We start from the raw sequence: 25208 nt of genomic DNA, 5'->3' as shown, positions 1-25208 counted from the left end.
TCACAAATACTGTGTTGGTCTCCAGATCCGTCGATTGGTGCAGGGGCGAATACGACATGGCTTCCCGAGGGAGGAATGAGACACGGCCGAGTCGAGCCATCTCCCACCTACCCCAAACAGTGGTACCCTCGGCAATATGTGTTAGAGAGCCGCACTTCAGTGACAGAAACCTCCTGCGTGAAGAAGACTGTCAGCCAGTCATCCCGCTCAGCCAGTATTTGAGGTCAAAGATGCAAGGATCCGTAAGGACCGAATCAACACCCAATGGTTCCCGGTAGATTCAAGTAATAGGATAGTACCAAACCTCGCTCAGCTCGGTCATGATCTTGCTAGCCTTGGGCCATTCCTCGCCAGTGACCAGAAGAAAGATGGTCCCCATAAGCGTTCAGAACGGAAAATTCTCTTCCCATTTAGATATATCCTGGGGCAAAAAAAGACCTGAAGGTGACTTGGTCAAGTGAATACACTTTCGTAAATTTGATCAAATAAAAAAGAAATCGTCTACAATTTTAACAAGAATTTTGGAAACTAATTCAATTTACTGGGGGTTTGACCTTCCAAGAACCGCGCGAGAACCTTTCCACGAACTTAGTGATCGTATTTTTCACGACTCCTCACTCTCTCTTTCGTCCTCGACCACTGAAGCCCCATCCGATCTGGTTGGCCATCTTGACATCCACCCCTAATTCGTCTCCATAGGCATACACGAGCCCTGGGTTCTTCTGGAACCATCGTCCACACATGATGACATCAAGGCCCTGCTGCAAGAGCTCTTCTGCCAACTTCCCCGTGCTGATGCCTCCCACCGCTGAAACGACCATCTTGCCTCTGGCAGCCTCCAGGATCTCCAATGCGAAAGGGGCCTGGTATCCAGGGCCTGACTTGATGCTGGTCGACTGCTTGGGGTGGATGCCGCCCGAGCTGACGTCGAGGAAATCAACACCTCGTTCGGCGAGAAGTGGTGCCAATTTGCAGGAGTCCTTCACCGTCCAGCTTTCTGGAAACTCGTCCTTGAGGTTGTCAAACCAATCAGTCGCGCTGATCCTGACAAACAGAGGCATATCTTCGGGGATAGCTTCTCTCACGAGATCCGTGATCTCCAGAACCAATCTGGTGCGGTTCTCCCAGCTTCCGCCGTACTGATCCTTGCGCTGGTTGCTAATGGGGCTGAGAAACTGGTGAATGAGGTAACCGTGAGCCGCGTGGATTTCTACAACGTCGAAACCGGCTCTGACTGCCCTCTTGGCTGCCTCAACAAATGCAACCTTGAAGTCGTTGATGTTGTCGATGGTCATCTCTTTCGGTTGAGGGTACGCATCGTTGAAGGGAATCGCAGAGGGCGCGTAGACGCTGTTCGGCCAACCACCAACTTCCTCGGTTGCAGTTGCATTCATATGCAGAAACGGGGGAACGGTGCTTGATTTCCTCCCTGCATGGCTCAGCTGGATCCCAATTTTCTGGTTTTGGCTGTGAGCAAAGTCGATGATCCTTTTCAGAGGCTCAATCTGCCCGTCTTCCCATAAGCCAATATCGTGGGGAGTGATGCGACCCTCTTTTTGAACAGCAGTCGACTCCATGAGAGCCAGGCCAGGACCTCGCTGGATGATTCCGCCGAGATGCGTAAGGTGCCAGTCCGTAGCGTAACCGTCCTTGGCGGAATATTGGCAGAGAGGGGCCAAGAACAGTCGGTTTTGGAACGTCAGGCCACGAATGGTAAGCGGCGTGAACAACTTCGGCAACTCCCCGTCTTTCTTCATGCCTCTCGCCGTACCCGAAGCAGGTTCTTGCACAGGAGTGTAATAAGGCACACCCTTTGCTGAGACATTGTCGATTGTCCAAGTCGGAGGGGCCACATGGGCGTTGATACTTTCAACAGCCATTCTCAAGTCTCTGCAGGATTTCCGTTTAAGGGAAACAATTTTTAATGAGTAGAATGAAGTTGTTTATTGCGAAAAAGCAGAGATTCATGATTCTACTACTTAAATACACGGAAAAAAGTTCGGAGGTTTAAATTTTGGCCGATCTTCACCATGTCGCCGATTGAGAAAAAACGAGAAGGAGGAAACAGCCGACTTGATCGGCACATTATCTCAAAAATTCTGAGGCTGTATCTCGTAATGAAGGATCCAGGCTATTGGCCGGGTTGTGCTATTTGGGGCCCATTCTTACAATCTGTTTGCTCACAGGCCTCTCGGCAAACGAGTCATTTTGCCGAAAATGGGTCTTGATGGGTGTTAGCTCGGCGGCGGATGCCGACGCATCTCATATTCGACGGCGCGATGCTAGGAAAGGGTAGAATTCGGGGACCAACTACAACCTGCCGTCTTAAGAAAAAGCCTTTAACTGCCATAGAGAAGGGCATGGAACTTTGTATTACCGGGCCAGTAGCCGAAGTCGTTAGCACTATTCTCAGCGACAAGGACTTGGATTTGTGAGAACATGGGGATCGTTACGCCTCCATCAGAATCACGACGCGGCCCTACTAAGCACTTTTTTATTAGTCTCATTTAGAACATATTCCCTGAGTGATACATCATGCGCAGTGTTATTCGATCGAGACCAATGCTTGGCTCTAAAGTTGTCTCTCACTTAGCTGTACGTCCTACGCTGGGGTATAGTAAGAAACACAATTTGCCGCTAGAATTTGGCCTGAAACGGCATCTATATATTTATGGCATCCTTTACGAGCAAGGATCTATCTGATTATCCGAATTGAGTAGAAAGAGAATCCTCGGTTATTTCATCACATCCCTATTAGGGCAAATATCTGACAGGCTCATGGATCACGTGGTGACATTGCGAGACGCAGCAATTGCTGCATGGTTTATTCCCGTCAGCTGCACAGGGCTGACGGCAAGAAACCTCAACGTCTGGCTCTGATATCACCATTCTACCATCTCACCACTATCCCTCTTGTTCCAACCCCGTCAATGAAGTCTTCAGATACGCTCTGTCGTATCAGATCCTGGATTTGACCTACACTCAGCCATGTCCAACCCCAAAGATTACGCGATCGGCTGGATCTGCACCATTAGCACCGAACGCGTTGCGGCTGAAGCCTTCTTGGATGAAAGACATGATGGACCCGAATCTATCTCCCCGAACGATAACAACGACTACACATTGGGTCGAATTGGGAGACACAACGTTGTCATCGCTATCCTGCCCGATGGGGAATATGGTACATCCTCAGCAGCAGCAGTTGCAAGAGACATGCTCCATAGCTTCCCTAATGTGAGGATCGGGCTTATGGTAGGTATCGGTGGCGGCGCGCCAAGTCTAAGAAATGACATTCGCTTGGGTGATATTGTAGTCAATGCTTCGCCCAATGGCCAGAGCAGCGTTCTACAATATGACTTTGGCAAGACAATCCAAGACCAGGACTTTCGAATAACTGGGTCCCTCAACCAGTCCCCTGTAGTCCTGCGGACAGCTCTCAATGGGCTGAAGGCTCAGTATGAAGGGAATGGCCATACGATCGAAGAGGATATCACCAATGTGTTTGCCATAAAACCTCGCCTGCGAAAGAAATATAAGCGGCCAGAAAAGAGTAACGATAGACTCTACAAGAGTAACATCACGCATCCCATCGATAAGGGGGCTGTCTGTTCAGTGTCCTGTGGTGGGGATCAGTCTAACCTGATGGTACGACCTGAAAGAACTGACGAAGATGATGATCCGATGATTCATTATGGAAGGATCGCATCCGCAAATCAACTGATGAAGGATGCCACAATTCGCGATAAACTCACAGCTGAACATAATATCCTCTGTTTTGAAATGGAGGCATCAGGGCTGATGAATCATTTTCCCTGTCTGGTTATTCGAGGTATTTGCGACTACTCAGATTCACATAAGAATAAAGATTGGCAGGGTTATGCAGCAATGGCGGCAGCTGCATATGCGAAGGATCTACTACGTCGAATTGCTCCAAGTAGAATTGAGGCTGAGAAGAGAATTACGGACATTGTCTTTGGTCAGTTAAAGATGAACCAAGAACCGCACTGATTGGAAATACTAATTATGTATGGTAGAGGTGAAAGAAGGAGTTGAGGACGTCAAAAGACAAGTCCACAAACTTGTCTCTGGGCAACATGCTCAGCAGGATCAAAACATCTTAAAATGGCTTACGGAAACTGACTTCGGCGCTCAGCAGAACGACTTCATCCGCCAACGGCAACCAGGAACTGGCCAATGGTTTTTGGAGTCGGACGAGTTCCAAGCGTGGGTGAAAACAGAGAACCAGACCCTGTTTTGTCCCGGTATTCCTGGAGCGGGCAAGACAATCATGTCAGCAAGCGTGATTGACGATCTCTATTCGAGGTTTCAAGATGACCAAACCATTGGCATTGCGTATATCTATTTTAACCACCGACAACATGAGAGCCAGATTGCCGATGACTTACTAGCGAGCCTTTTGAAGCAGCTAGCTCGGAGAAAGCCTTCACTACCTGAAAGCGTGAAAGCTATTTACGACACATGCCAGAAAAGCCAAACAAGACCATCATTTGAGAAGATCTCATTGACTCTCGATTCTGTTGTTGCTATGTATTCGAGAGTCTTCATTGTCATTGACGCACTCGACGAATGTCGGACATCCGACAACACCCTCACAAGATTCCTCAAACACATTTTCAAACTTCGAGACGAAGCTCCAACAAATATATTTGCTACTTCCAGACCCAGCACAGAGATTTCAAGCTATTTTAGCAAAGGGCTTTCTCGGACGATCTCCGCGATTGATGAAGATATTACTAACTATCTGAATGCCAAAATCTCCCTCCAAAAATCCGAAACGATCGACAATGAGATGCAAGAGATGATCGTCAAGGGAGTTCTTGAAGCTAGTGACGGAATGTAAGTTATACGTGGTTGAATCTGAAAGTAGGACTATACTCACGTAGAACTCAGGTTTCTACTCGCGAGGCTGCACGCAGATACCCTTATGTCCAAATTCACGAAGGGGCATTTGAAACAAGCCTTACAGAAGCTCGGCAAGGGAATGGCAGGATTGGACAAAACCTACGATCAGGCCATGGGAAGAATTGCAGATCAAGAGCATGAGGTCGCACGCTTCGCCAAGCAAATTCTAGCATGGATTATCCACTCAAAAAGACCCCTTGGTACACTGGAGCTCCGACATGCTCTTGCTGTTCAGAAGGGCACAGCAGTCTTGGATCCAGATTTCCTTCCAGCTACTAAACTCCTGGTATCTCTTTGTGCTGGACTAGTCATCATCAACGAAGAAAGCAGCGTCGTTCAGCTGGTCCACTACACCACCCAGGAGTACTTTGAACGAACCAAGAGCAAGTGGTTTCGGGACGCAGAGTTGGAAATTACGACAACATGCGTTACATATCTCTCATTCAATGCCTTCGAAAGCGGAGTTTGCGCCGACATTGAGCAACGCCTGCAATCACACCCACTCTACGACTACGCAGCTCAAAATTGGGGTCACCATGCTTACGGAGCTTGGAAATTGAATAAAACATCTGCGAAGTCTTGCGAGGTCAAAGCAAAGTCTGAGGCGTTGAGCAGTCTGGTGGTGACCTTCCTGAAGAGCACAGCTAAGGTTGAGGCGTCGGGCCAAGCACTGTCCGCCTACGTCCCAGACCGAAATGGATTTTCCAGCAGTGAAAGAAACCCGAAGGGTATGACAGGTATCCATTTGGCGACGTATTTCAGACTGGAAGTTGAAGTATCATGTCTGTTAGGTGACGGCTGTAGCGCAGATCTCAAAGATTTCTCGGGAAGAACGCCGCTACTACTGGCTACAAGCGACGGAAATGAAGCTATAGTCAAGCTGCTCCTCGATTCCGGTAGAGTCGACATCGACATCAAGGATAGACTCGGTCAAACGCCACTATTGATAGCCGCAAGCAACGGGTACGAGACTGTAGTCAGGCTGCTCCTCGATACCGACAGAGTCAACATCGACGCAAGAAATGAACACAGGCGGACGCCGCTATGGGTAGCTTCAGAACGAGGACATGTGGCTGTAGTTGAGCTGCTCCTCAATACCAACAGGGTCAATATCGACGCAGAGGATGGACGCCGTCAGACGCCACTATTGATAGCTGCAAGCAACGGAAATGAGGCTATAGTCAAGCTGCTCCTCAATACCGGCAGCGTCAATATCGATGGAAAAAGTAGCTTTGACCAGACGCCGCTATGGGTAGCTTCAGAAAAAGGACATGAGGCAGTGGTCAAGCTGCTCCTCGATACTGGCAGAGTCAATATCGATGCAAGAAATGTATACAGGCGGACGCCGCTGTATATAGCTTCAGAAAAAGGACATGTGGGTGTAGTCGAGCTGCTGCTGAACACTGGCAGAGCCGAGATCGATGCAAAAGATGCATTTCATCGGACGCCGCTATCGATCGCTGTAAGCGAAGGACATGAGGCTATCGTCAAGCTGCTCCTCAATACCGGCAGAGCCAACATTGATGCAAAAGATGTCTTCAACCAGACGCCGCTATCGATCGCGACAAGCAAAGGAAATAAGGCCATAGCCAGGCTGCTCCGCAATGCCGGCAGAGTCCCTTCAATTGCAGAGACCTCTTTCAATTAAATAGTGCGGTGGTGGGGGGTTTAGAATGGGCATGGCTTCGTGTAAATAGACTTGTGTGTCAATGAAAGGGGATTGCTCCAGTGCATCCCTTGTCGAACAAAGGACCATAGACTGGTGATATTGAAAGATAAATCACAGCAGATAGCATAGGAATAGGTCATCTACTTGGAGAGGCCTTGACGTTTGAAGATCATTCTGTGCCCTATCTTGCCATCGATCGAGCGAAGCACAGGGCGGGACTTAATTAAATGGGGAAGCCCCGGCGATTCGAGCGATGCCAGCACTCCAATCTCTCGAGTAGCTCATTTTATTGGTTCATCCGCTGTCAGCATTTAGCCCGTTCAAATAACAGCGTTATAAAACCCGGCAATAGCACAAACGCCGGCGGCAATAAAGGTAAGCCAAGACCGCTACGCGAGAGCTACGCGAGAGACATCGACCCCTCCTCTGTCATCAAGACGCGTGGATTGTGAACAACCTCACGCCAGTTGCCACCATGTTAGAGGTAGGCGGACCCGCAGCGGACGCCACGGAGGGGAACGACGAGACGTGGATTGGCATCGCCGATCCCAACCTCCGACGCAGGCTGCAAAACCGATTGAACCAGAGAGAAAGCAGTGAGGCTTGCCCTTGTCATCATTCATGCACCCTGGTATTGGTCGACAGCTAACTGACGGACTTAAGGGCGGAGGAAAGCTGCAGAGCGGGCAGCGGCAGGAAAAGTCCAGGCACTAGAACAGGGTGTTGAGATCCATCTCCGCCAAGTTGCATCACGACCACTCGTGCCCCATCTTTGTAATGACACTGCATCCTCGAGAGACAGCTCGTCTTCGGGCAGCTCGGAGTCGGGGACCCTTGCTAGCGAAGTCAGTGGGGACATATGTCCAGCACTGCCGGATGATATGGTTGGAGTAGAATATGTGGGTAGCGGTACACAAGATGTTATGGCTCTCTCTCGGCACTCAGCCGATGTACCTCGGGCTCCCAACATCAATCATCTTCTTGAGCCTATATCATGTGTTGCCGATGCTCAGAGGATATGGCACTATGGTAAGATCCAAGACCATTAGAGACACAGCCTTAGCCTAACCCGGCTACAGCGTTGACTATCATACTGCCGACTCTGGGTGTCAAGACCCGAGAGGGGGAGCCACTGCACGAAGCTCTCTACCGGTCTGCCACCTTGGAACCCGCCGTCTTCTACGCCACTCTAGTTGGGGGTGCGACACAACGTCTTACCCTAACGCAGTCCCAAGAGGACGCCCGAGTCCTTCTGATTGCACAAAACAAGACAGCTGAAGCTGTACGCGAATCTTTGGCAAAGGGAACAATATCAGACGGCACCCTGTTTGCTATAATGTCCCTAGGGCTGAAAGGGAATGAGTCTACCACATCAATACCCGTGGCAAAAAGGTACCAAGGTGGCTTTTCGTCGCCAGTCCGAAATATTGGAGGACTCAACTGGCTAGGACAACTTCAGTTCGCCACTACCCATGCGTCCATGTGGATCCAGCTCCTCCGAGATCGAATGACGCAGGGAAGCAACATGCCAGGACTTCCTGACTACCTGAAGCTGTCAGATCTCTATCGCGCAAGCTTGAGCCTGGCACGCCCCGGGTTAGACCTGTATGATTACACAAGTCTTTCCCGAGATGGTGACGCCATTCAATTCTTTGGATCATGGGAAGCCGATAGCTTCGACGTACATGATGCTCTGAAGGAAGTCGTCACAGACATGTGGATCTGCTGCCAACTTATTAAACAAAAGTTTTACCAAAATGGAGACCTGAACTACTTCATCCGCCTACGCAATGATATACAGCACCGACTCCTGTGCCTTCCTCCCGACCAAGACAAGGTTGAGCTTCTTGCAATAATGATTTTTAGCTACGGCGTCATATTTCCAATCTCCGATCCATGGCCCCTCAGTAAACTCACAAAAAAGCTATATTTTGAGATTCTAGATGAGCTGGCTTTTACGGATGCGAGAAGACAATTTCTGCTTTGGGCGTCGGTCATGGGTGGCATTGCCGCCTGGGGAGGAGAATTCCAGGACGTTTACACTCTACTTGTGGCAAAGCATGCCAAATCACTTGGGATTGAGGGCTGGGATCAAGCCATCGAGATCCTTGATAAATTTCTCTGGTTACATACGGCATGTTACACTGGGGGGCAGTTGGTTTGGGGCAAGGCTTTGATGTATATTGAAACGACGACATGATTCAAACACTGGAGAAGATCTATCGGCACAAGAATCAGATCCCTAAAAGCGTGTACCTCTTTGTTTGCGGCTATTTATACCCGAAATAAAAAACTAAAGCTTTCCCAGCTCGCTCTCTGTGATCCAATGTGATCCTCCAGCGCAGCGATAGCCGCCGGCCTGCTTGATCCAGTCAAATCCTGCAGGACAACGGCCCGCCATCTTCAACTTTGCCTTTTGCGCCTCGATTTTCTTTCGCCGTGCCTCCTCGGCGAGAACTTCCCGTACAATCCTCTCACGATCTTCGTCACGCGCAGTCTGTTGTGCCTTGAGAAGATCACGATACTCTGCATCCTCGCGCGCCTCTTTCTCTCTATCAGCCTGTAGCTGATCCCACACCTCATCACTGACTCCGGCATCGCGGATTGCCAGGTGGCTCGGAACTGGTCCGTCATCTACCGGATCTTCTGCAGGCTCGTCCTTGATGTCTTCGGCCTGCTGGGATTTTGTCGATGTGTTTGTCTGAATCGTAGGCGGAGCTGAAAAGTGATCCGCTAGCTTCATCGAAAGGTCATCTCCCGCTGGATCTTTTGTGTTTGTCATTCTACCTCTCCGCTCATCGATCATGTGGTCCAACGTCTTGTCAATGACCTCTTCAGATAGGATCAGTGGCTCACACGACAGGTCTAGGTTGCGAAACATGGCCGAAGCTAGGCCAATGACGTCCCTCGCGTTGGCCCATCCATTTTGAGCTGACAAGGTCGCAAACTTCTTCTCCAGATCCACAATGAAAGATGCCTGGGGAGATTCCAAGCACGAAATATCGAATTTCTTCTTGTTTAACTCAAGCTTCTTCTTTTTCTTCCCAAGTTGGGCAATCATCAACTCAATACAGTCTCCAGGCTCAAATGAGGAAAATTGAACGGTTTCAGGAAACCGGCTCGACATGCCTGGGTTGATTGACAAGAGGTGGTTGATGTCCTTGTCGTATCCGGCCAATATGATAATGAGCTTTTTGTCGTACTTTGGTTTTGTGATGCAGTCCACAATCTCGTCGACGGCCTCCTTGGCAAAGGGTCCATCAGCAAGCCGGTAAGCCTCATCGATGAGCAGGATTCTTCCCAGGGCCTTGTCAAGAAGTGCTTGAACTTTTGGACCCGTCTGCCCGACATACGAGCCTATGAGATCTGTAGCTGAGCAGTCGATAACCTCTGTGCCGGCAAGAAACCCCATGTCGTAGTACACCTTGCCCATCTTTCTCGCTGTTGTCGATTTTCCAGTCCCTGGCGGTCCGCGGAAGAGGAAGTTGAAAGGGATCTCTGGGTCCATGTCAAGTATCTTGGCGGCTTTGACACGCCTTTGGTACCCCTCTAGCATGGCAATGAGTTTGCCTCGTCCGGCTTCCCCTTCGAAGAGCTTCTGGATGTCCGTACCACCTCTCTCAGCTCGGTCAAATTCCTCATCAAAATCGACGGCTTCCAGGGTGCCTCGCCTCTTCACCTTGCCCAAGGAAGACCGCTTTTGGTTACTTTCTTTTGCTCTCCCCAGAAGAATGTCGATTTCTCCTGCGTTTCCAAAATTGGGACGGTTTCGGGCTCGACTGAGGACTTCTAGGGCAACTCGTTTAGCCTCATCGGTAGCGCGGAAGGCCGATTGCTTCAGCTTCAGATCCAAAATCTGAGACAGAGCTTGATCGTCGAAGTCCTCAAACATGAACGCAGAGCTCAGAGGGAAACGGCGGCTGAGCCCAGGGTTGACGTTCTGGAACATGTTTTCCATCTGATCCTTATAGCCAAGGAGCAGGACACAACGATCTTCACCGGGGACACTCTGAACCTCGGCTACAATCGTGTCGACCACTGCTGTCTTGTATGGGTCGCTGGGTGAATTGACTCCTCCGCCACCATAGAGACCGTAGGCTTCATCAATGACCAGAACCTTTCCGACGGTCGCCGCCAGGATTCCCTTCGTCTGGGCCTCGGACTGTCCTAGCACTCCTCCGACAAAATCGGCTGGAGTCTTAACAACCACCTCTCCATTCGACAGAAGACCCAGATCAACGAGAATTCGTCCAAAAAGCTTGGCGACTGTTGTTTTTCCAGTTCCTGGAGATCCCAGAAACACTCGGTTCAGAGAAAACTCGACGAGACTTTCCTCGGCCAGTTCCCTCTCGTAGTTTGTCTTCACTGTATCTAGGAGGACTTTGAGAATATCTTTGACTTCCTTCAAGCCAAACAGTTGGAGTAGTTTCCGGTATGCCTCGCTCTTTATCAAGGCACCTGAAGGCTCGGGTCCAATGATGTCTTCTCGCGTCAACAGCAAGTCATCTGGCTGCGTACCGGCCCGCCTTTGGAGTCGCAATCGATCAGCCTGTCTATCCAACATTGACTGGACGTAGTTTTCGACGGCACGAGCATTGCCAAACCCTTCTTTTCCACGGCCGCAGCCAATCCGACGAGACGCAATGCGAAAGTAAAGACCGCCAGGTCCATCCTCAATCTGCATTCTGCCGTTGTACTTGCGATGAATCTGAAGTTGAAGCATGCTGAGAAGTTCTTCGTCGCTATAGTCTTCGAACTTCATCTCAATCGGAAAGCGACTTGGGAATCCAGGATTGTGAGCAAAGAAAGACTCCATCTGCTTGCTATACCCAGCAAGGACAAAGATGACCTTCCCTCGAAGGTTTTCAACCTCTGCAAGGAGATAGTCTAGAACTGCGGCGCCTCCTGAGTTGTTTCCAGAGGATAGTTGATACGCCTCGTCAATGAAGAGAACACCACCGCCGTCGTTTTTGATATCCTCCAACAGTTTTTCACAGCCTGGCACACCCTTGCTGGCCAGCTTTGACCCTGTGGTCTCTTCAAAGGAGCTGCCCGAGATGGCTCCCACTGTCGTGAGGAACTTGGCCCAGATGCGGGCAACAGTCGTTTTCCCTTAACCAGTTAGATTTGAGTGCATCGCATGGGACAAAACTTACCTGTGCCTGGATTTCCGAGTAGAGAACAGCTGAATCTCTCACCATCTAGCGACAAGCCCTGACGGATCTTCGTGTCCACGCTGCCTTTCACGGAAAGGAAACGACCCTTGACAGACCCGAGACCGACCATCTCCATCAGCGTATCCATGGCTTGATTACAAGAGCCGTCCATCTTTTTCATAGCCTCCCACTCATCCCGGGCCGTGCTAGGACTAGTGGCAAACGCTTTCGGGTTCTTGCTTGAGGTTGTTTCAGTGGAGTTGTTGCTTGACGAGGTCAAAGGCTGGCTGGATGCCCTCTTTTCCTGGTTTGCCTTGGCTTTGTCCATCCTTGCCTTGGTATCCTGTAGAGACCTCAGATGCTCGTTCTTCTTTCGAAGGGTTTCGCTTTGCTCCTTTTGCTCCGTTTCATATTTCATGATCCGTTGTTGGTGGTCAATCGCATCCTCAAGTTCTTGAAGTTCTTTGCGATACTTCTTCTGGTTCTCCAGTCTCTTTTCCTCAAGTGCAATATCTCTCAGCGCTCTTCGGCGAGTCTCCTCATCTTCCTTTTTGCAGCTGTAGCAAGCGGGATTGATCTTTCCGCAGGGGACTTTGCTCTTGTGTCCACGCTGACACGTAATCTTCAATTTCTCTCCGCAGGGAACTTTCGAGTGATCTGCAACCCAATGACAATGGCGAGTGCAAGAGTGCTTACCACAGCTCAACAGCGCGCCACTATTAAATGAGTTAGCAACTTCCATATCGCCTGAGCCGAGCACATACCATAGCTCTGTGCATCCTCCATCTGGACAATACTTGTCAAAATCCTCAGGATTCTTCAATTCCACCGATTTTTCCGGATGTCGCTCGCACCGGATAGGAATGCCGTCACGCAGGCAACCGTCTTCGTCCAAAGCCTTTAAGTATTGCGTCCACATCTCACCTCCCTTCTTACTTTTCATGAAAGTGTGCTCATTTCCAAAGAGCACCATGCCATTCCTCGCCCTTGACATGAGAACGACCAACCGCTCCCGGGCGTGCAGGAAACCAATGTCGCCCGAAGCATTGCTCCGTGTTAACGAAACAATGACAATGTCACATTCCTCTCCTTGGTAGTTATCTATACTGATTAGTATTAAATACTTGTTCTTGTTGATGAACTCACCAATGGTGGACAGGCGCAAAGGTTTCTTGTTGAGTTTGGCCGTTGCTTCAGCCATCAAGCCAGCACGAACCAAGTCATGCGAATCCAAATCGTTCAAGTATGGATTATTCTCATCGCGGAGCGTCTCCTTCAACAAGAACAATTGGCCGAGGTAGGGTGTCAAGACAACGATATTTTCGGATTTGTAGCCTTGCTGTACCAAGTATCTCACAAGTCTCAACACCATCAGTGCTTCGTGTTGGTTTCTCTTGCTGCCTTTGGTGCCGCTCACGTCCCAACGCTCCCCCACTCCGGCCTGCTCTTCTTCATGGTGCTCATGGTGTACGAATGTGACACGGCTTGCGAGGCCACGAATCTTTTCCCGATTGTGGGTATCCGGGGTGTCTTCAAGGTCTTTGTAGGCGAGCATTCGGACATGGCGTGAAATCTCGGGATGACTGCGGTGTTGCTCTCGAAGCGTGGTAAACCTGTGGCCCTGCAGTACTAGTCTCTCAAATAAAGAGACATTGAGATCATAGCCTTCGCCCTTTTCTTTGCTAAGTTTGTAGTTGTTGATCTTGGGTCTCAGCTGCTTGTGGTCTCCGATCAGAATGAGCTGTTTGACTGAGGGGCTCAACGCAGCGATGATGTGAGCTTCCAGGACTTCTCCTGCTTCTTCAACCAAAACGACATCAGGGTTGGCAGTGCTGATGATAGACTGATACATAGATGCCCGTGTTGTAGTGCAAGAAATTATCCTCTTACTTTTGAGAACTTTGCGGTCTTGTTCTGCAAGTAGGCTCTTTATGTCGGTTTGAAGCTCATTCTCGCATTCGCTCAACCGAACAAATTCTTCAATCCTTTCGTCGCGAACGTTTTGCGACCATTTAGTAACCAATTCTGCTCTAAATTGGAGCGGGATTTGCCAGATGGATGCAGCAGTAGGCGGTAGGGAGGAAATGAATCCACGAAGTCGCTGTGTTGGTAAGCCCTGAAGCCAGTGTGTGAACAAGTCTTCAGGTCGGAGGATCTTGTTCTTGACTCCGACAACCCGAAACCCATCACTCGACTCGGAAACCTGGAATGCATCCCAGAATAAAGGATATTCCTCTGAATACTCGAGGTATTCAAGGATTTCGGCGATACAAGGCTTGTTTTCTGAAAGCCTCTCCGCGATGTCCTGCAGCTCACAGCCATTCTCTTGAGCCTCTCTCTCCCGGGCTCTTTTGACAAGATTCTCTTGGGGCGTCAATCGAAACTCGCCTTTTCTGCTGTAGCTTCTGAGAAGAGTGGATTCGGTTTGTGGCGTTGATTTGGGACCAATCCGCACCATGTCATTTGTTGAGATGCCAATCTGAATCAAGTCCTCCGAAAACTGATCAAGGGCGTGGTTTGTGTAGGTTAAAATGAGAACCCGGTAGGTGGTAAGGCGGAAAATAGCCGAAATGATGAGGGCTCCGATGAAGGATTTGCCTGTGCCTGGTGGCCCTTGGATCAGGGCTAGCTCCTCGCCGAGCCCGTTGATGAATGACTCGAGTTGTGCACCTCGTAGTCGTACCTTCTTTGATGAGCATAGACTGGACGGAAGTTGTATCCCAAATCCCTTCTCGAACGCCTCTGTTGAAGCCTGAAGTAGAGCCTGTAACATGGGTGGTGGCACGTATTCCGCTGATGATTGTTTAGGGTTGACGATCTGGGACTCGAGTGGGAGCTCGCCCATATCCTTCAATCGTTGCAAAATTGGCTTGTATGCAAACATCGCCGTATCAACCACATAGAATTTCAGGTCGTCTGTGTTGGGGCCTAGAAGCGCCAAGAGGGCCTTTCTTACCCCTTCAGAGTTCATGAACTTGATCCCAACCACAGGTGGCATCAACTGTAGCATTTCGAGATCCCGGATAAGTGACCCGAAGGCGACAATATCTGACCCACGGCATAGAGCACCAATTGGGTTGTGATGCAAGGAAGCTTTTGACTTCTCAAGGTACTTCTTTCTCGCGGCTTGTGATGTCATCTGAGGTGGAAAGATGCCGCTGCCAAATGTGACGTTGAGAGTAAAGGTATTGATCCTGTGTTTAGGGTTAGGGTCAGCCTTGATAAACCTTAGCTGACCCAGAGATGTAGGCTTTCGTCTCCCCTGCTTCTGACCCATAGCAACTTGAAGATCTTCACGCAGTTCAGCAAGCATGTCTTCTCTCAGCTGGCGATAAAGCCAGTCGCGATACACTTGTGCCCGTGTTTCCATCGGCGAATCAAACACGTCATCGAGACGTTGAAGGAACGGCTCTTCAGAGGATAGAAGTTCATCAGTCGTGGGATAGATGGAAATCTCTCGGAAATCCTCAAAGTCGTTATCATGTCTCCCGCCAGGCCTGGTTGCAAAGCCGGGGACTGCGAGGGGAGAAAAGATTTTGATCATATGCTCGATTCGGTAGGCGATTTTTCGCACATTATGCGACCGAGACTCAAGAAGAACTTTATCCTTCATGAAACATTTGACATCTTGACTGTGTTCCTCTAGTTTCGGCTTTTGGCTGGAGACTATCTGAAGGGAAAGCCAGGCAAACGCCTCCAACCCCGAGTCGTTGAGCTTGCCGTTTTGGTAGGCATCCAACAGGGCGGCCCAGAATGACCGTGGCTCCAGGATAGACACAAGAATTTGCTGAAGAAATCTTCCATCATTGAGGGTCTCGACTTCAGGGCCCGAAAGGTGGTTGAGGAAAGGTACGACAGTCAGATTGATGAAGGCCGGGTCCAACTGCGCGCGAACAGCAGCCTCGAGAGCTTTGAGTCCGTTGGTGCTCGCAATGAGGGTCTCGACACATTTCATAGTAGTTTGCTGCTGACAAAAAGCGTCGCAGGCGTTGAGGAATTGCCTGGCATCGATGGGGTTCTTGACCTGTCGGCCTTTCGTGAAGGCAACGAACGACGATGTCAACTTGGCAAGTCGAGCGGCAGACATTGGCTGCGAATTCATGATGGGTATCAGGCGCTGAGAAAAATTGATAGTGATATTGAGAAATGATGGGTTGTCTTTAGGTGAATTGAGATTATTATTCTTTATGTAGCCGCTTCACCTCGCCGAATGCTCAAGCCCGATTACGGCTGTTGGCTCCAACGTCTTTGCGATGTGCGCCTTAGCATCGCCCCGAATGCCAGTCCGAGGCCATTCTGGGAGGCCCGCTCCATTGAAAGGAGGAGGCCGCAGCCGATAAGCCCGTCTGATGCAACCAACAAATGGCGATGATTCGTTGCAGGATCAGGCTGCGATAGTCGTGGTAGGCCTCCGACATGTTCGCCCACTCAAGCTCGACGACGTGTTGGTGCAGGCAATACCAGCATGTGAAATTGTAGAAAGTGTACAAACGTCATATTTACGGAATCTGATTGATTGCCTGGTTCTCGTGACGTCCTGGCCTGCATCGAGGGGGCCTCCCGGGCTCTCGTGAGGCGGATTGGGGTCTCTCGTGGGAGACTGAAGCATAAAGTAATAAAATAAGAAGGGTTAGTACCTAAGAGCCTGTTGGGTCTTATATTTCAACATAAAGACCCGACACCCCTCAGTCGAATACAATAACCAGCGCGACTCTTTCTAGCCTCCATCTTATCTCAAATATTTACTACTCATATTCGATTGTACCGTGACGACATTTCTTGATATGTTCTCCAAACGATCACCACCATGGGCGCCAACGCGGCTACGAGAGTCACGAGCGTCGACCGCGATGGCATGGACACCACCTCCGGTCGGAGATGTCATCGAGACTGTGACTATAGACGGCTTAACGAAGTGTGGTACAATTGATCGGGCCGAGATCTCCAATACAAAGCTCATTGCATCCTATAATTGGGTCGAAGATTCCGTGCCTAAGATCATGGTTCCAGGTATGCATGTCCCCAGCGACTACAGGAGCCATTCTAACATCAATAGGCAAACCTCCAAGATGGACACCCCTCACCCAGCCTCGAAAGCTTCCCCAAGATACGGGCGACTTTTACCGCGACATCAATGCGGCGGCCTATGCCAGCCACCCTTTGGAACCAGCCATCGTGTCCATCATGAGGATGAATCCGGAGCCGATGCCAGTGAACCTTGTTGCTTGCGGGAGCACAATCGGAGGCCTATTGCGGTTCTCCAGGGGTGAGGGTGACACCCGGCCATTCCGGATGTTCGTTGAGGTCGTTGGAGACACGGTGCACTTGATCCGCAGGGAGAACAATCCCAAGGAGCTAATCCCGGACGTGAAAGGCTTTGGGCACACGTTCCCCGATGAGTATACCACGTGGGATGGCGACGTCAGAAGATCAACCTCGCACCAGCGAATTATGATGTATCGATTCGCTGGTCTTGATATGATGGTTCGGTTCGAAGGAGATGGTTTCATTGAGTCACCGGGGCTGAAGCAGTCTAAAACACCGACGATTCCGAGACCCACCGACAACAATGACGTTCTACCGGATCTTTCGGCTATGGGGATTGGAAGACCGGTCCTGGGACCTAGAACTGAGAAATCCGGGCTCAAGGTCGTCGAAGGGGGTCAAACTGTGTCCCAGGCGGCAGTATTTGAGCTCAAGACACGATCAGTCAGGGCTCGGGACAAAGACACTCTCGGAGAGCAACTCCACCGTCTATGGGTTTCTCGGGTTGAACAATTTGTCCTCGCATACCATGAGAGAGGAGTCTTCAATGACATTCAGATCACGAATGTTAAAGGGCAAGTCAAAGAGTGGGAAGACACCAATCAGTCATCGTTGAGGCGTCTCGCAGCGCTTCTTCATCTCATCATGGACCACGCACGGGAGACTCCGGATGGAAAACTCGACATCGTTTACTCCAGTGGGGATTCACTGGAAATACGCAAGCAGGTTGGAGAAGACGCCATGCTATCAAGTTCTGTCCAGGCAGAATGGGCAACATGGCTGGGACAGGCGACACCGATGGAGCCGCACTCCAGTGCCGGCTCGTCCCCAGGAAGCAGCCCCAGCGCCCGATTTGACATGGATAACTACAATTTTTATGACACCTATGACGACACGTACGATAGCGACGAGTTTAAGGATTTCACGGCCTGTGACAAGGAGTGCGGTTATTGTGGGAAGTGTGAATATTGAGGGAGGGTTGCGCGAGCGGATTGTTGGTTCGTGGCTGTGAATTGATACGGATTTCGATGTATGCCAAGAGTTGATTATAAGATTGTCTACCGTTCTCAAGCGAAATGACCGCCTGTAACCAGCCCAAAGAGGTCGCACAATAGCGTATAGAGTCTCGGCTTAACGATCAGCATGTGCGAGGCAAAGCGAGACTCTTGGTATAATAAGATTCGACTCAATGCCATCACGTGCTAATTTGCGTCTCGAGAAATGGTAAGTACTGTACAGGCCGCCCACTGACGCTGATGACGATGACTTGGAGATTGGTAGGTGGCTGAGTCTTGTACGGGCTGCTCAAAAGCTTGTCTATCCGCGTATCCCTGATTCTGTGCCACGCAATGGCCTCAATTGGGCACCATGCTCTGGAACTCGGTAGTGGACGTGCACGAGAGCTGTTTCATGCGGTGCGGATCGTAATGACGAAGGGGAGAGTCCGCAGATCCCGATGTCTCTGGCCTCTGTGTCTCTGGGGCTGTGCAAGTGTGGGCGAGATGGAAAACTGGACCGACCCCAATTTACTGGCATCTAGGCGGCTCCTATTTTAGTCCGGCAGCCACTAATCGTCTGGCGTGAGCACCAGAGCGAGACGCCGGCAAGTCGTCTCGTCTCGTCTTCAGACTCATGTCAGAGTGCAGGGTTTTCACGGGCGATTGGCGATGCGGTTGCGAGGCTGAAACAAGAGCCGCCGATCAGCCAGATCGATGCCGAATGTATTACACACAGTGACGGCACCGTCGGAGTGTGCTACGTCGTGATTAGGACATGCCTTTGATTCACTCGCAGCCAAGCTAAAACTCCCTGCACTGACGAAGGCATTACGCAAGCCAGGTCCTCCCAGTCCCCGGTCGACGGTGGAGGAACGGTCTGGGTCCCAGTGGAGCGGAACGAGGGCTGCAGACGAACTGGCCAGCCTTTTCTAGCCGGCTGGGGCGTCGTCGCCATGCCGAACAAGGAGAATCTGAGAGAGACAGGCTCGTGGACTCACGCCTCCCCCGACATTCAACCCCGCTGCAGAGGGAGGGGCTCCCTGGATCTCGAGTCTATCGGTCTGGACGGTGGCAGCGGCGCGAGGGTTTGATGGATGTGTGAGTTTTGCCGACAAGGAGTTCGGCTGCGGCTTCAACGGGCCGAGAAGGTAGGTTACTGGTGGGCCTAGATGGAGGGCGTGAAGCCAGAACAGCCGGAAGAGCAGCAGATAACGTCTCACCGAACTGCAAAGATGGATGGATAAGCCGGTGAGGTGCTCCGGAGCAGGCAGTATCAGTGTCTACCGGCCATCCGACTTTGAGAGCCAAGACTTTCTCGTTGGGCGCGGGGATGGACCGATAGATCACCCCATGGTTGCCGGCTAGGGCGTCCCTTGGCGGGAGGGGGCAAAAGCTCCTCAGAGATGGCTTTTCGCCGCCATCGCGCCCTCGCCTGCCTCCCCACGCTCGGTCAAGGGGGTTGGGCCGGGCTGGGAACTGTCAGTGTGGTGGAGAGGGAAGGTTGGGGGGGGTTTGCATGGTGCCATTGAGCCCCCCAGAGCCATTGGAAACCTGGTGGAATGTGGAGAGAACCCTGGAGAGCCGCCCCCGACAGGACAGGGCGATGGCGAACCACCTAAAAGCGCTCGCTCAACCACTCAAAGGGTCACTGGATGCCCTGGGAGGAACGAGGAGGGTGTGGGGCGGCACTGTTGGAAGGGTGGCAGCGCTCTGGAGAAACTTGGCTTCTTTGTCACGGAGACAGCTCCCGTTCCTAGTGTAGCGGCTTGAAGCGGTAACCCGCTGTGGGCTGGTGGTGATTTACTGGCGCCGCCGTCTCAGGGGCATTTCTGGCCATCCAATATCCATCTCACAAGCCGTCTGATGGTCAAAGGGTGGGCATAAGATGGAGACACCCTGCGTCCGTACTCGTATCGGGAGCGACGTAATAGCCCAAAGGCACCAAAAGGCAAAGTAAGCAGCAGCACACTGTACTCGCACTTCGTACACGGTACTCGTTCGTAATCGCGACAGCTCGCACCCAGCGGGTACTTCGGACAGGTCACAGTTATCCTATATGGGGCGGGCAGTGTGAATAGCGGATAGCCGCCGCGTGTCAGAACCACGCCCGGCGCCACGCCATGGTGGTGTGGAATGGATACGAGTCTTCTCTTGAGAAGGTTTGCCCGTTGTTAAGTAGCGGTGTTGAGTGCATACTTTGTTCGCAGGAGGCGCTGATGAAAGAGCTGACTTCTACTAAGCCCCAGCCGACCCAAGGTCAGACCCATCGTCAGGCCAGAGTCAGACCCGGAGCCAGAACAGATTTAGACCGAACCAGATTCAGACTCCTCCTTCCATGGACCCAACAAACGGCTCAATACCAAGCTTTGCATGGTCTCACCGGTAGCATCATCTCCTCTGGATCTTGCCCCCTGCCGTGTGTGAGGACGAAGGGAGACGATGACGAAAGAAAAGCAAACAAACCCAAAGGCCAATACCAAAAAAGAAGCGGCTGGGTCGCGTGCCGCTCGGGCATTGTGCTATCCAGTGCTATGTATGTCGTGTACCCAATGTTTCGGTTTAGCCTCCGTCTCATGCACACGAGCTCTTCATTCTCTGGACTCGCCACATTCCCATTCCTGGGCTCCGGACTGGTTCTCGACGCTCTGCACTGCACGCTGCACGCTCCTGCAGCGCTGGATCATGGCCACGAAATATCCATGACCGCGTGGATGGGAAATGGCGGCTGCACCGCGATAAGATACAGAGGTGCGTTGCGCTACTGCACGTCTAGGCAGGACTGTAAAGTTCTCCGGACAAGTCCCTGGTCCTGCTGCAGTGCTCGGTGACAGGCAATGCTACATACCTACCTGATTAAGCCCAGCCACTGGAGCTGTTCCCGCCCGAGAAGTACTTGCCACCGAAAGGGATTGTCAGGGACGGGGTATTGAGGCAGAGAGAGGGAGAAGAAGGGTGGGCGGGTACAGGATACTTGTGCTCGCGTGTGGCTTCTGCGGACGAGCAAGTATCCTCTTAATAAACGTGTCTAATAATGTGCCTGGCTTGGCATCTCCCCCTGATAAAGACACTCCCGCCCCCAGGCGTGTCCTCCCGCTCCCCAATGTCGCATCCTGGATGCTCTACCCCCAACCAACTCTTTTGCCACAAAGGGACCCTGGACGTGTCTCCTGCCCCCTGGTTTTGCTGGATTTCATTCATTTATCCGTCGCTCGCTCCTCTTGTTCTCCTCAGTGTTGCGCCTGATGGTCTGTTTTCTGAACGAATCTCCTTTCATCGGCCATTGATACACCTAGAGCCGTTACGCCTGCGACCCCTTTGCTACTTAAATCAGCTTGCGAGACGACCACGACGACGCCGGCGACCCCCAACCGTGACACATTCCATACGGACTGGATCCGAATCTGAGCGAGATCGGCGACACGAAATAACTGCTTGAATTCGAGGGTGATGAGCCAGAAGACCGGAATCATGCATTTCACCAAGAAAATCGACAAGGCCTTCCAATGGGCCGGAGAGAAGGTGGGCGGACAGGCCCGAACGACGCACTCGGATGAGTTCAAGAACCTCGAGACCGAGATGGCTCTTCGACAGGATGGTTCGTGAACCCAGCCCCCATTCGAGATCCTGTGCATGCAGCAAACTAACTCGTTTCCCGCAGGTATGGAGCGCCTCCAGAAGTCAATGGGCGGCTACGTCCGGTGGATCTCGCGCCGCAGCGAGGTCCTCGAGGACAAGGAGAAGGGCTCTCCCGTGGCGCACCTGGGCCGCACGATGGCCACCCACGGCGAGGACTTTGAGCAAGACTCGGAGTTTGGAAACTGCCTGCTCTCCCTGGGCCGTGCCAACGAGCGCATTGCCGGCATTCAGGAGACGTATGTCGACTGTGCCACGGCGACGTGGTTCGACAGCTTGGACCGAAGCTTGGCCATGATGAAGGAGTACCAGGTATGCCCAGCACTGTCCTACCCCGTTATTAATGTGTACTAACTCCACCACAGGCTGCTCGCAAGAAGCTCGAGAACCGACGCCTGGCCTACGACGCCAGCACCGGCAAGCTGGGCAAGGCTCGACGAGACGACTTCCGAATCGAGGAGGAGGTCCGAATGAACAAGGCCAAGTTTGAGGAGTCCAGCGAGGACGTGATCCGCCGCATGCAGGACATCAAGGAGTCCGAGGTGGAGAGCATCTCGGCCCTGACGCAGTTCCTCGAAGCCGAGCTGGACTACCATGAGCGATGTGCCGATGAACTGCGCCGCGTCCGCCAGTCCTGGGCCGGAGCTGCTACACCCTCGCCAACCTACGGAGCACGACCCCCCCAGCCTCATGTCGCTCGAAGCCGGTCCAACACGGCTCGATCCTGGCAGGAGCCTCGCCAAAACTCCGTGTACGAGGAGCCGGAGCCGGAGCCGGAGCACGCCCCGGAGCCCGTTCGTATCCCCAACCGTTCTCCCAGCAGCCGCCGCCTCGCACCGCCGCCTCCTCAGCCTTCGCGTCCTTCTATGGCGAGAGCCTCTACCTTTGAGGGCAGAACCTCCAACTTTGAGCCGAGAACATCCACGCCCCAGGCCAGCCTCCGACCCGTTGGAGCGCCACTCGCGCGAGTTGCAACGATCGACAACAGCGCGTACAACGGTAGAGAACGAGACAGCAACGACGTCTTCTCCGACGACACCTCAACGCCCAGTCGAAGCGCCAGCCCCGACGGTTGGGGCCATCGCAGCGCCAGCCCTGCCACCAGCTACGGAAGCATAAGCAGGAGTACGAGTGCGCTGGGCAACAAGAAGGCTCCTCCGCCGCCTGTGAACCGCGCCAAGAAGCCGCCGCCTCCTCCCCCTGCGCGGAGAGAGAACTTGGGCTACTGATGAGATGTAAGAGATTCATATTGTGCACATGTCATACTAGATACTTTTCATGTCGGGTCTTGGGTTTATGGTGTTGAGGACGGCTCTGCTTTTGCAATGGGACACTGGAAATGGGACACGGGTCACGTTGAACGCGACTATAGGTTGCTTCGTCCGGAATGGGCTTTAATTGATCTTTTCGTTGAATTCTTGCTGATCCCGGGCCCAATTGATACGAAATGTGATTGCCATGGTGAATGCTGCTTAATGTTGAAACAGAGAAGAGTACGGCTCTGTGGCAATGTCACGTGACTGCGCGTTTGCCTGAAGCTGCCTTGAATAGTTACCAGCTTGACGAGCAGGACGCCTCTAACCAACAACCAGCTCCACCTGGTGCTACACCTCCTCTCTCCTCGTACTGTAGCCGGATACGTCTGTCCCAAAGTCGCCATGGCCAACGAAGACGAGCGGTACCGACAATCTAGCCAATTTCGGCTCTGGTCCTTCACCCCAGACAGCCTCCATGAGCTTCGCTCCAAGACCAACTCGCTCGCGAAGGAGCAGATTGCGCCGCGCCTCTCGGCCGATCCCGCGCCCGAATTCCTGACTCCCGACGAAGAGACCAGGCTCGTCAAGTTCTTCACCGTCGAGCTCATCCGCGCCGCCCAGTTCTGCGAAATGCCCACCGAAGTCCGCGCCACGGCTGCCATTTTCCTGCGGCGGTTCTACGTCACCAACTCGGTCATGACATACCCGGCCACCGACCTGCTCAAGACGTCGCTCTTCTTCGGGTGCAAGGCCGAGGGCTACTTCTACAAACTCGTCCAGTTCTCGGAGAAGTTCCCCAACACCACCGGCGAGCAGATCCTCGCTGGCGAGTTTCTCCTGTGCCAGGGCATCAGGTTCGCCTTTGATGTGCGACACCCCTTTCGTGCGCTGGAGGGCGCCATATTGGAGCTGCGGAGAAGGCTACCGGCGGAGGATTCGCGGGTGAAGAGAGCGCATGGTCGAGCTAGGGAAATCCTCAAGTTCAGTCCCCTGGTGACGGACGCCTACTTTCACTACACCCCAAGTCAGATCATGATGGCATCGCTGTCCATCGTCGACCACGGCCTAGTCGAAATTTTGGTGCCCGCGCCACCTCAGAACGGAGACCAGAGCAAGGCAAAGGTACACGCCGACATGCGACAGAAGATTATGGACACCATTGCAGACTGTCGGAGGATGCTCGAAGAGGAGCCCCCAGAGCGGATGATGGACTACTGGGGCACGGTATGTTGACACACCGCACTTTCTATGTACGCGGCCGCTAACACTCAACAGCCCGAGATCGTGAAAGCCATGAAGCCTCTCCGAAAGAAGCTCCAGAAATGCCGAGACCCCGATCGAGCGAACCTGGTCAACCTCCAGCGGGCGAGACGAGAACAGACTCTGAACAAGGAGAAGAAGGCAGTCAAGCTCGACGACGCTGGTGTTTTTGGCGATGAGCTTTCCAGAGACACAAAGAGGATCAAGTTGGAGAAGGCGGACGATGTGTTTGGCCCGCCGTTGTGAGCTCAGATCACATTCTTTGATCGCCGTGGCCAATACATCGCCTGCTCGATACCGTCTCCCCGAGGCACCATGAGGGCAGAGTCGCAGAGTCGTGCTTGGAAGCTCCTCGAAGCTCCTCGACAAGGGCACGGCGCAACAAGGAACACGGCATCTTGACGAGGCCCAAATTTGCGCTGCCATATGACGTGGAATGCCATGAGGAGAGGCCCCAGATGGTCGCTCCAGCGTCGCAACCATCACCACGCCTTGGAGGCTTAAAGGCCAATGTGCATCGTGCCGAATTTTCTACATCATTTCCTGGCTGAATTGCGCTGTCGTCTGCCCAAACTAGATAGCGGACACCACATACATCTAATAACACGAGGGCTGGATCCGCTTCTGGGAACCGAAGAACTGGGTTATCCGGACGCTAACGGATCTCGGAGGAAGTTACAAATATAGAGCCGGACTAATGACGTCCATGTCAGCGGTGGACTATAACTTAATCAAGTCTACGATGCCGGGCGATGCTGTTTTGGAAGTACCGCTTACAGCTGGACTGAAGTCAGTCTAGCACCGCGGAGGAGAGTTTGAAACCTCCAGTTTCCGTAACAAATTTATAGATGAGAAGGATACTTTTTCCAGTCTGGTTAGTGAAAAATCAGTCTCCATGTTTATCGGCTCTAGGAATCCGTTGTATTTAATTAAAACTAGATGGGTATCATTGTCATTTGGGGTGCGGAGCATGCTGTCACCTCCTTCTGAGTCTTATGCAGAGTATTCTGCTCGTTTCATCCAAACACCGCCCTTAGACCTGCGAGGC

General features: G+C 52.1%; 8 protein-coding genes across 8 annotated transcripts; 6 read left to right on the top strand and 2 right to left on the bottom strand.

Moving 5' to 3' along the window:
• Positions 1-464: 464 nt before the first annotated feature.
• BGZ61DRAFT_455030 (uncharacterized protein) lies at positions 465-2104 on the bottom strand. The gene has a single exon (XM_046246317.1). It carries the CDS (start codon positions 1878-1880, stop codon positions 615-617), a length of 1266 nt encoding a protein of 421 aa, XP_046102377.1. The 5' UTR covers positions 1881-2104; the 3' UTR covers positions 465-614.
• An 884-nt stretch (positions 2105-2988) lies between these two features.
• Positions 2989-5951, top strand: BGZ61DRAFT_423648 (putative ankyrin repeat protein; the record flags this gene model as incomplete). Its single annotated transcript, XM_046243575.1, has 3 exons — positions 2989-3976; positions 4035-4857; positions 4912-5951. Coding segments are annotated over 3 exons (2850 nt in total), but the record flags the coding sequence as incomplete, so codon positions are not given.
• Positions 5952-6890: 939 nt separating this feature from the next.
• BGZ61DRAFT_455028 (uncharacterized protein) lies at positions 6891-8888 on the top strand. Its single transcript, XM_046246316.1, has 3 exons — positions 6891-7188; positions 7256-7621; positions 7672-8888. Exons 1-3 carry the CDS (start codon positions 7068-7070, stop codon positions 8790-8792), a joined length of 1608 nt encoding a protein of 535 aa, XP_046102375.1. The 5' UTR covers positions 6891-7067; the 3' UTR covers positions 8793-8888.
• On the bottom strand, positions 8839-15850 carry BGZ61DRAFT_549035 (P-loop containing nucleoside triphosphate hydrolase protein; the record flags this gene model as incomplete). The annotated part of the gene is made up of 5 exons (XM_046255418.1): positions 8839-11704; positions 11749-12405; positions 12445-12464; positions 12513-12849; positions 12895-15850. The coding sequence occupies 5 exons, from the start codon at positions 15848-15850 to the stop codon at positions 8886-8888; spliced, it is 6789 nt and encodes a 2262-aa protein (XP_046102374.1). The 3' UTR covers positions 8839-8885.
• Positions 15851-16598: 748 nt separating this feature from the next.
• Positions 16599-17985, top strand: BGZ61DRAFT_356170 (uncharacterized protein; the record flags this gene model as incomplete). Its single annotated transcript, XM_046240774.1, has 2 exons — positions 16599-16758; positions 16805-17985. 2 exons carry the CDS (start codon positions 16599-16601, stop codon positions 17983-17985), a joined length of 1341 nt encoding a protein of 446 aa, XP_046102373.1.
• Positions 17986-19860: 1875 nt separating this feature from the next.
• BGZ61DRAFT_56021 (uncharacterized protein) lies at positions 19861-21117 on the top strand. The gene has a single exon (XM_046255786.1). The coding sequence runs from the start codon at positions 20132-20134 to the stop codon at positions 20837-20839; it is 708 nt and encodes a 235-aa protein (XP_046102372.1). The 5' UTR covers positions 19861-20131; the 3' UTR covers positions 20840-21117.
• A 362-nt stretch (positions 21118-21479) lies between these two features.
• On the top strand, positions 21480-22873 carry BGZ61DRAFT_495425 (uncharacterized protein; the record flags this gene model as incomplete). The annotated part of the gene is made up of 3 exons (XM_046250877.1): positions 21480-21606; positions 21670-21956; positions 22010-22873. The coding sequence occupies 3 exons, from the start codon at positions 21480-21482 to the stop codon at positions 22871-22873; spliced, it is 1278 nt and encodes a 425-aa protein (XP_046102371.1).
• Positions 22874-23213: 340 nt separating this feature from the next.
• Positions 23214-24538, top strand: BGZ61DRAFT_55998 (cyclin-like protein). The gene is made up of 2 exons (XM_046255784.1): positions 23214-24124; positions 24176-24538. The coding sequence occupies exons 1-2, from the start codon at positions 23303-23305 to the stop codon at positions 24404-24406; spliced, it is 1053 nt and encodes a 350-aa protein (XP_046102370.1). The 5' UTR covers positions 23214-23302; the 3' UTR covers positions 24407-24538.
• The last annotated feature ends 670 nt before the right edge of the window (positions 24539-25208 follow it).

Source organism: Ilyonectria robusta (assembly GCF_021365365.1).
Source record: "Ilyonectria robusta strain PMI_751 chromosome Unknown BGZ61scaffold_14, whole genome shotgun sequence".
In the NCBI taxonomy this organism is placed as follows: Eukaryota; Fungi; Ascomycota; class Sordariomycetes; order Hypocreales; family Nectriaceae; genus Ilyonectria; species Ilyonectria robusta.
The sequence above is the reverse complement of the archived record's forward strand: the minus strand, read 5'-3'. Positions and strand labels throughout refer to the sequence as shown.

Excerpts from the sequence above, each read along its gene's own strand:
- BGZ61DRAFT_455028 (XM_046246316.1), top strand. The coding sequence starts at position 7,068 with ATGTTAGAGGTAGGCGGACCCGCAGCGGACGCCACGGAGGGGAACGAC. Across the intron at positions 7,189-7,255 it reads ATTGAACCAGAGAGAAAGCA|GGCGGAGGAAAGCTGCAGAG; the intron begins GTGAGGCTTGCC and ends GACGGACTTAAG. Across the intron at positions 7,622-7,671 it reads TCAGAGGATATGGCACTATG|CGTTGACTATCATACTGCCG; the intron begins GTAAGATCCAAG and ends ACCCGGCTACAG.
- BGZ61DRAFT_56021 (XM_046255786.1), top strand. The coding sequence starts at position 20,132 with ATGGTGGTGTGGAATGGATACGAGTCTTCTCTTGAGAAGGTTTGCCCG.
- BGZ61DRAFT_455030 (XM_046246317.1), bottom strand. The coding sequence starts at position 1,880 with ATGGCTGTTGAAAGTATCAACGCCCATGTGGCCCCTCCGACTTGGACA.
- BGZ61DRAFT_55998 (XM_046255784.1), top strand. The coding sequence starts at position 23,303 with ATGGCCAACGAAGACGAGCGGTACCGACAATCTAGCCAATTTCGGCTC. Across the intron at positions 24,125-24,175 it reads TGATGGACTACTGGGGCACG|CCCGAGATCGTGAAAGCCAT; the intron begins GTATGTTGACAC and ends AACACTCAACAG.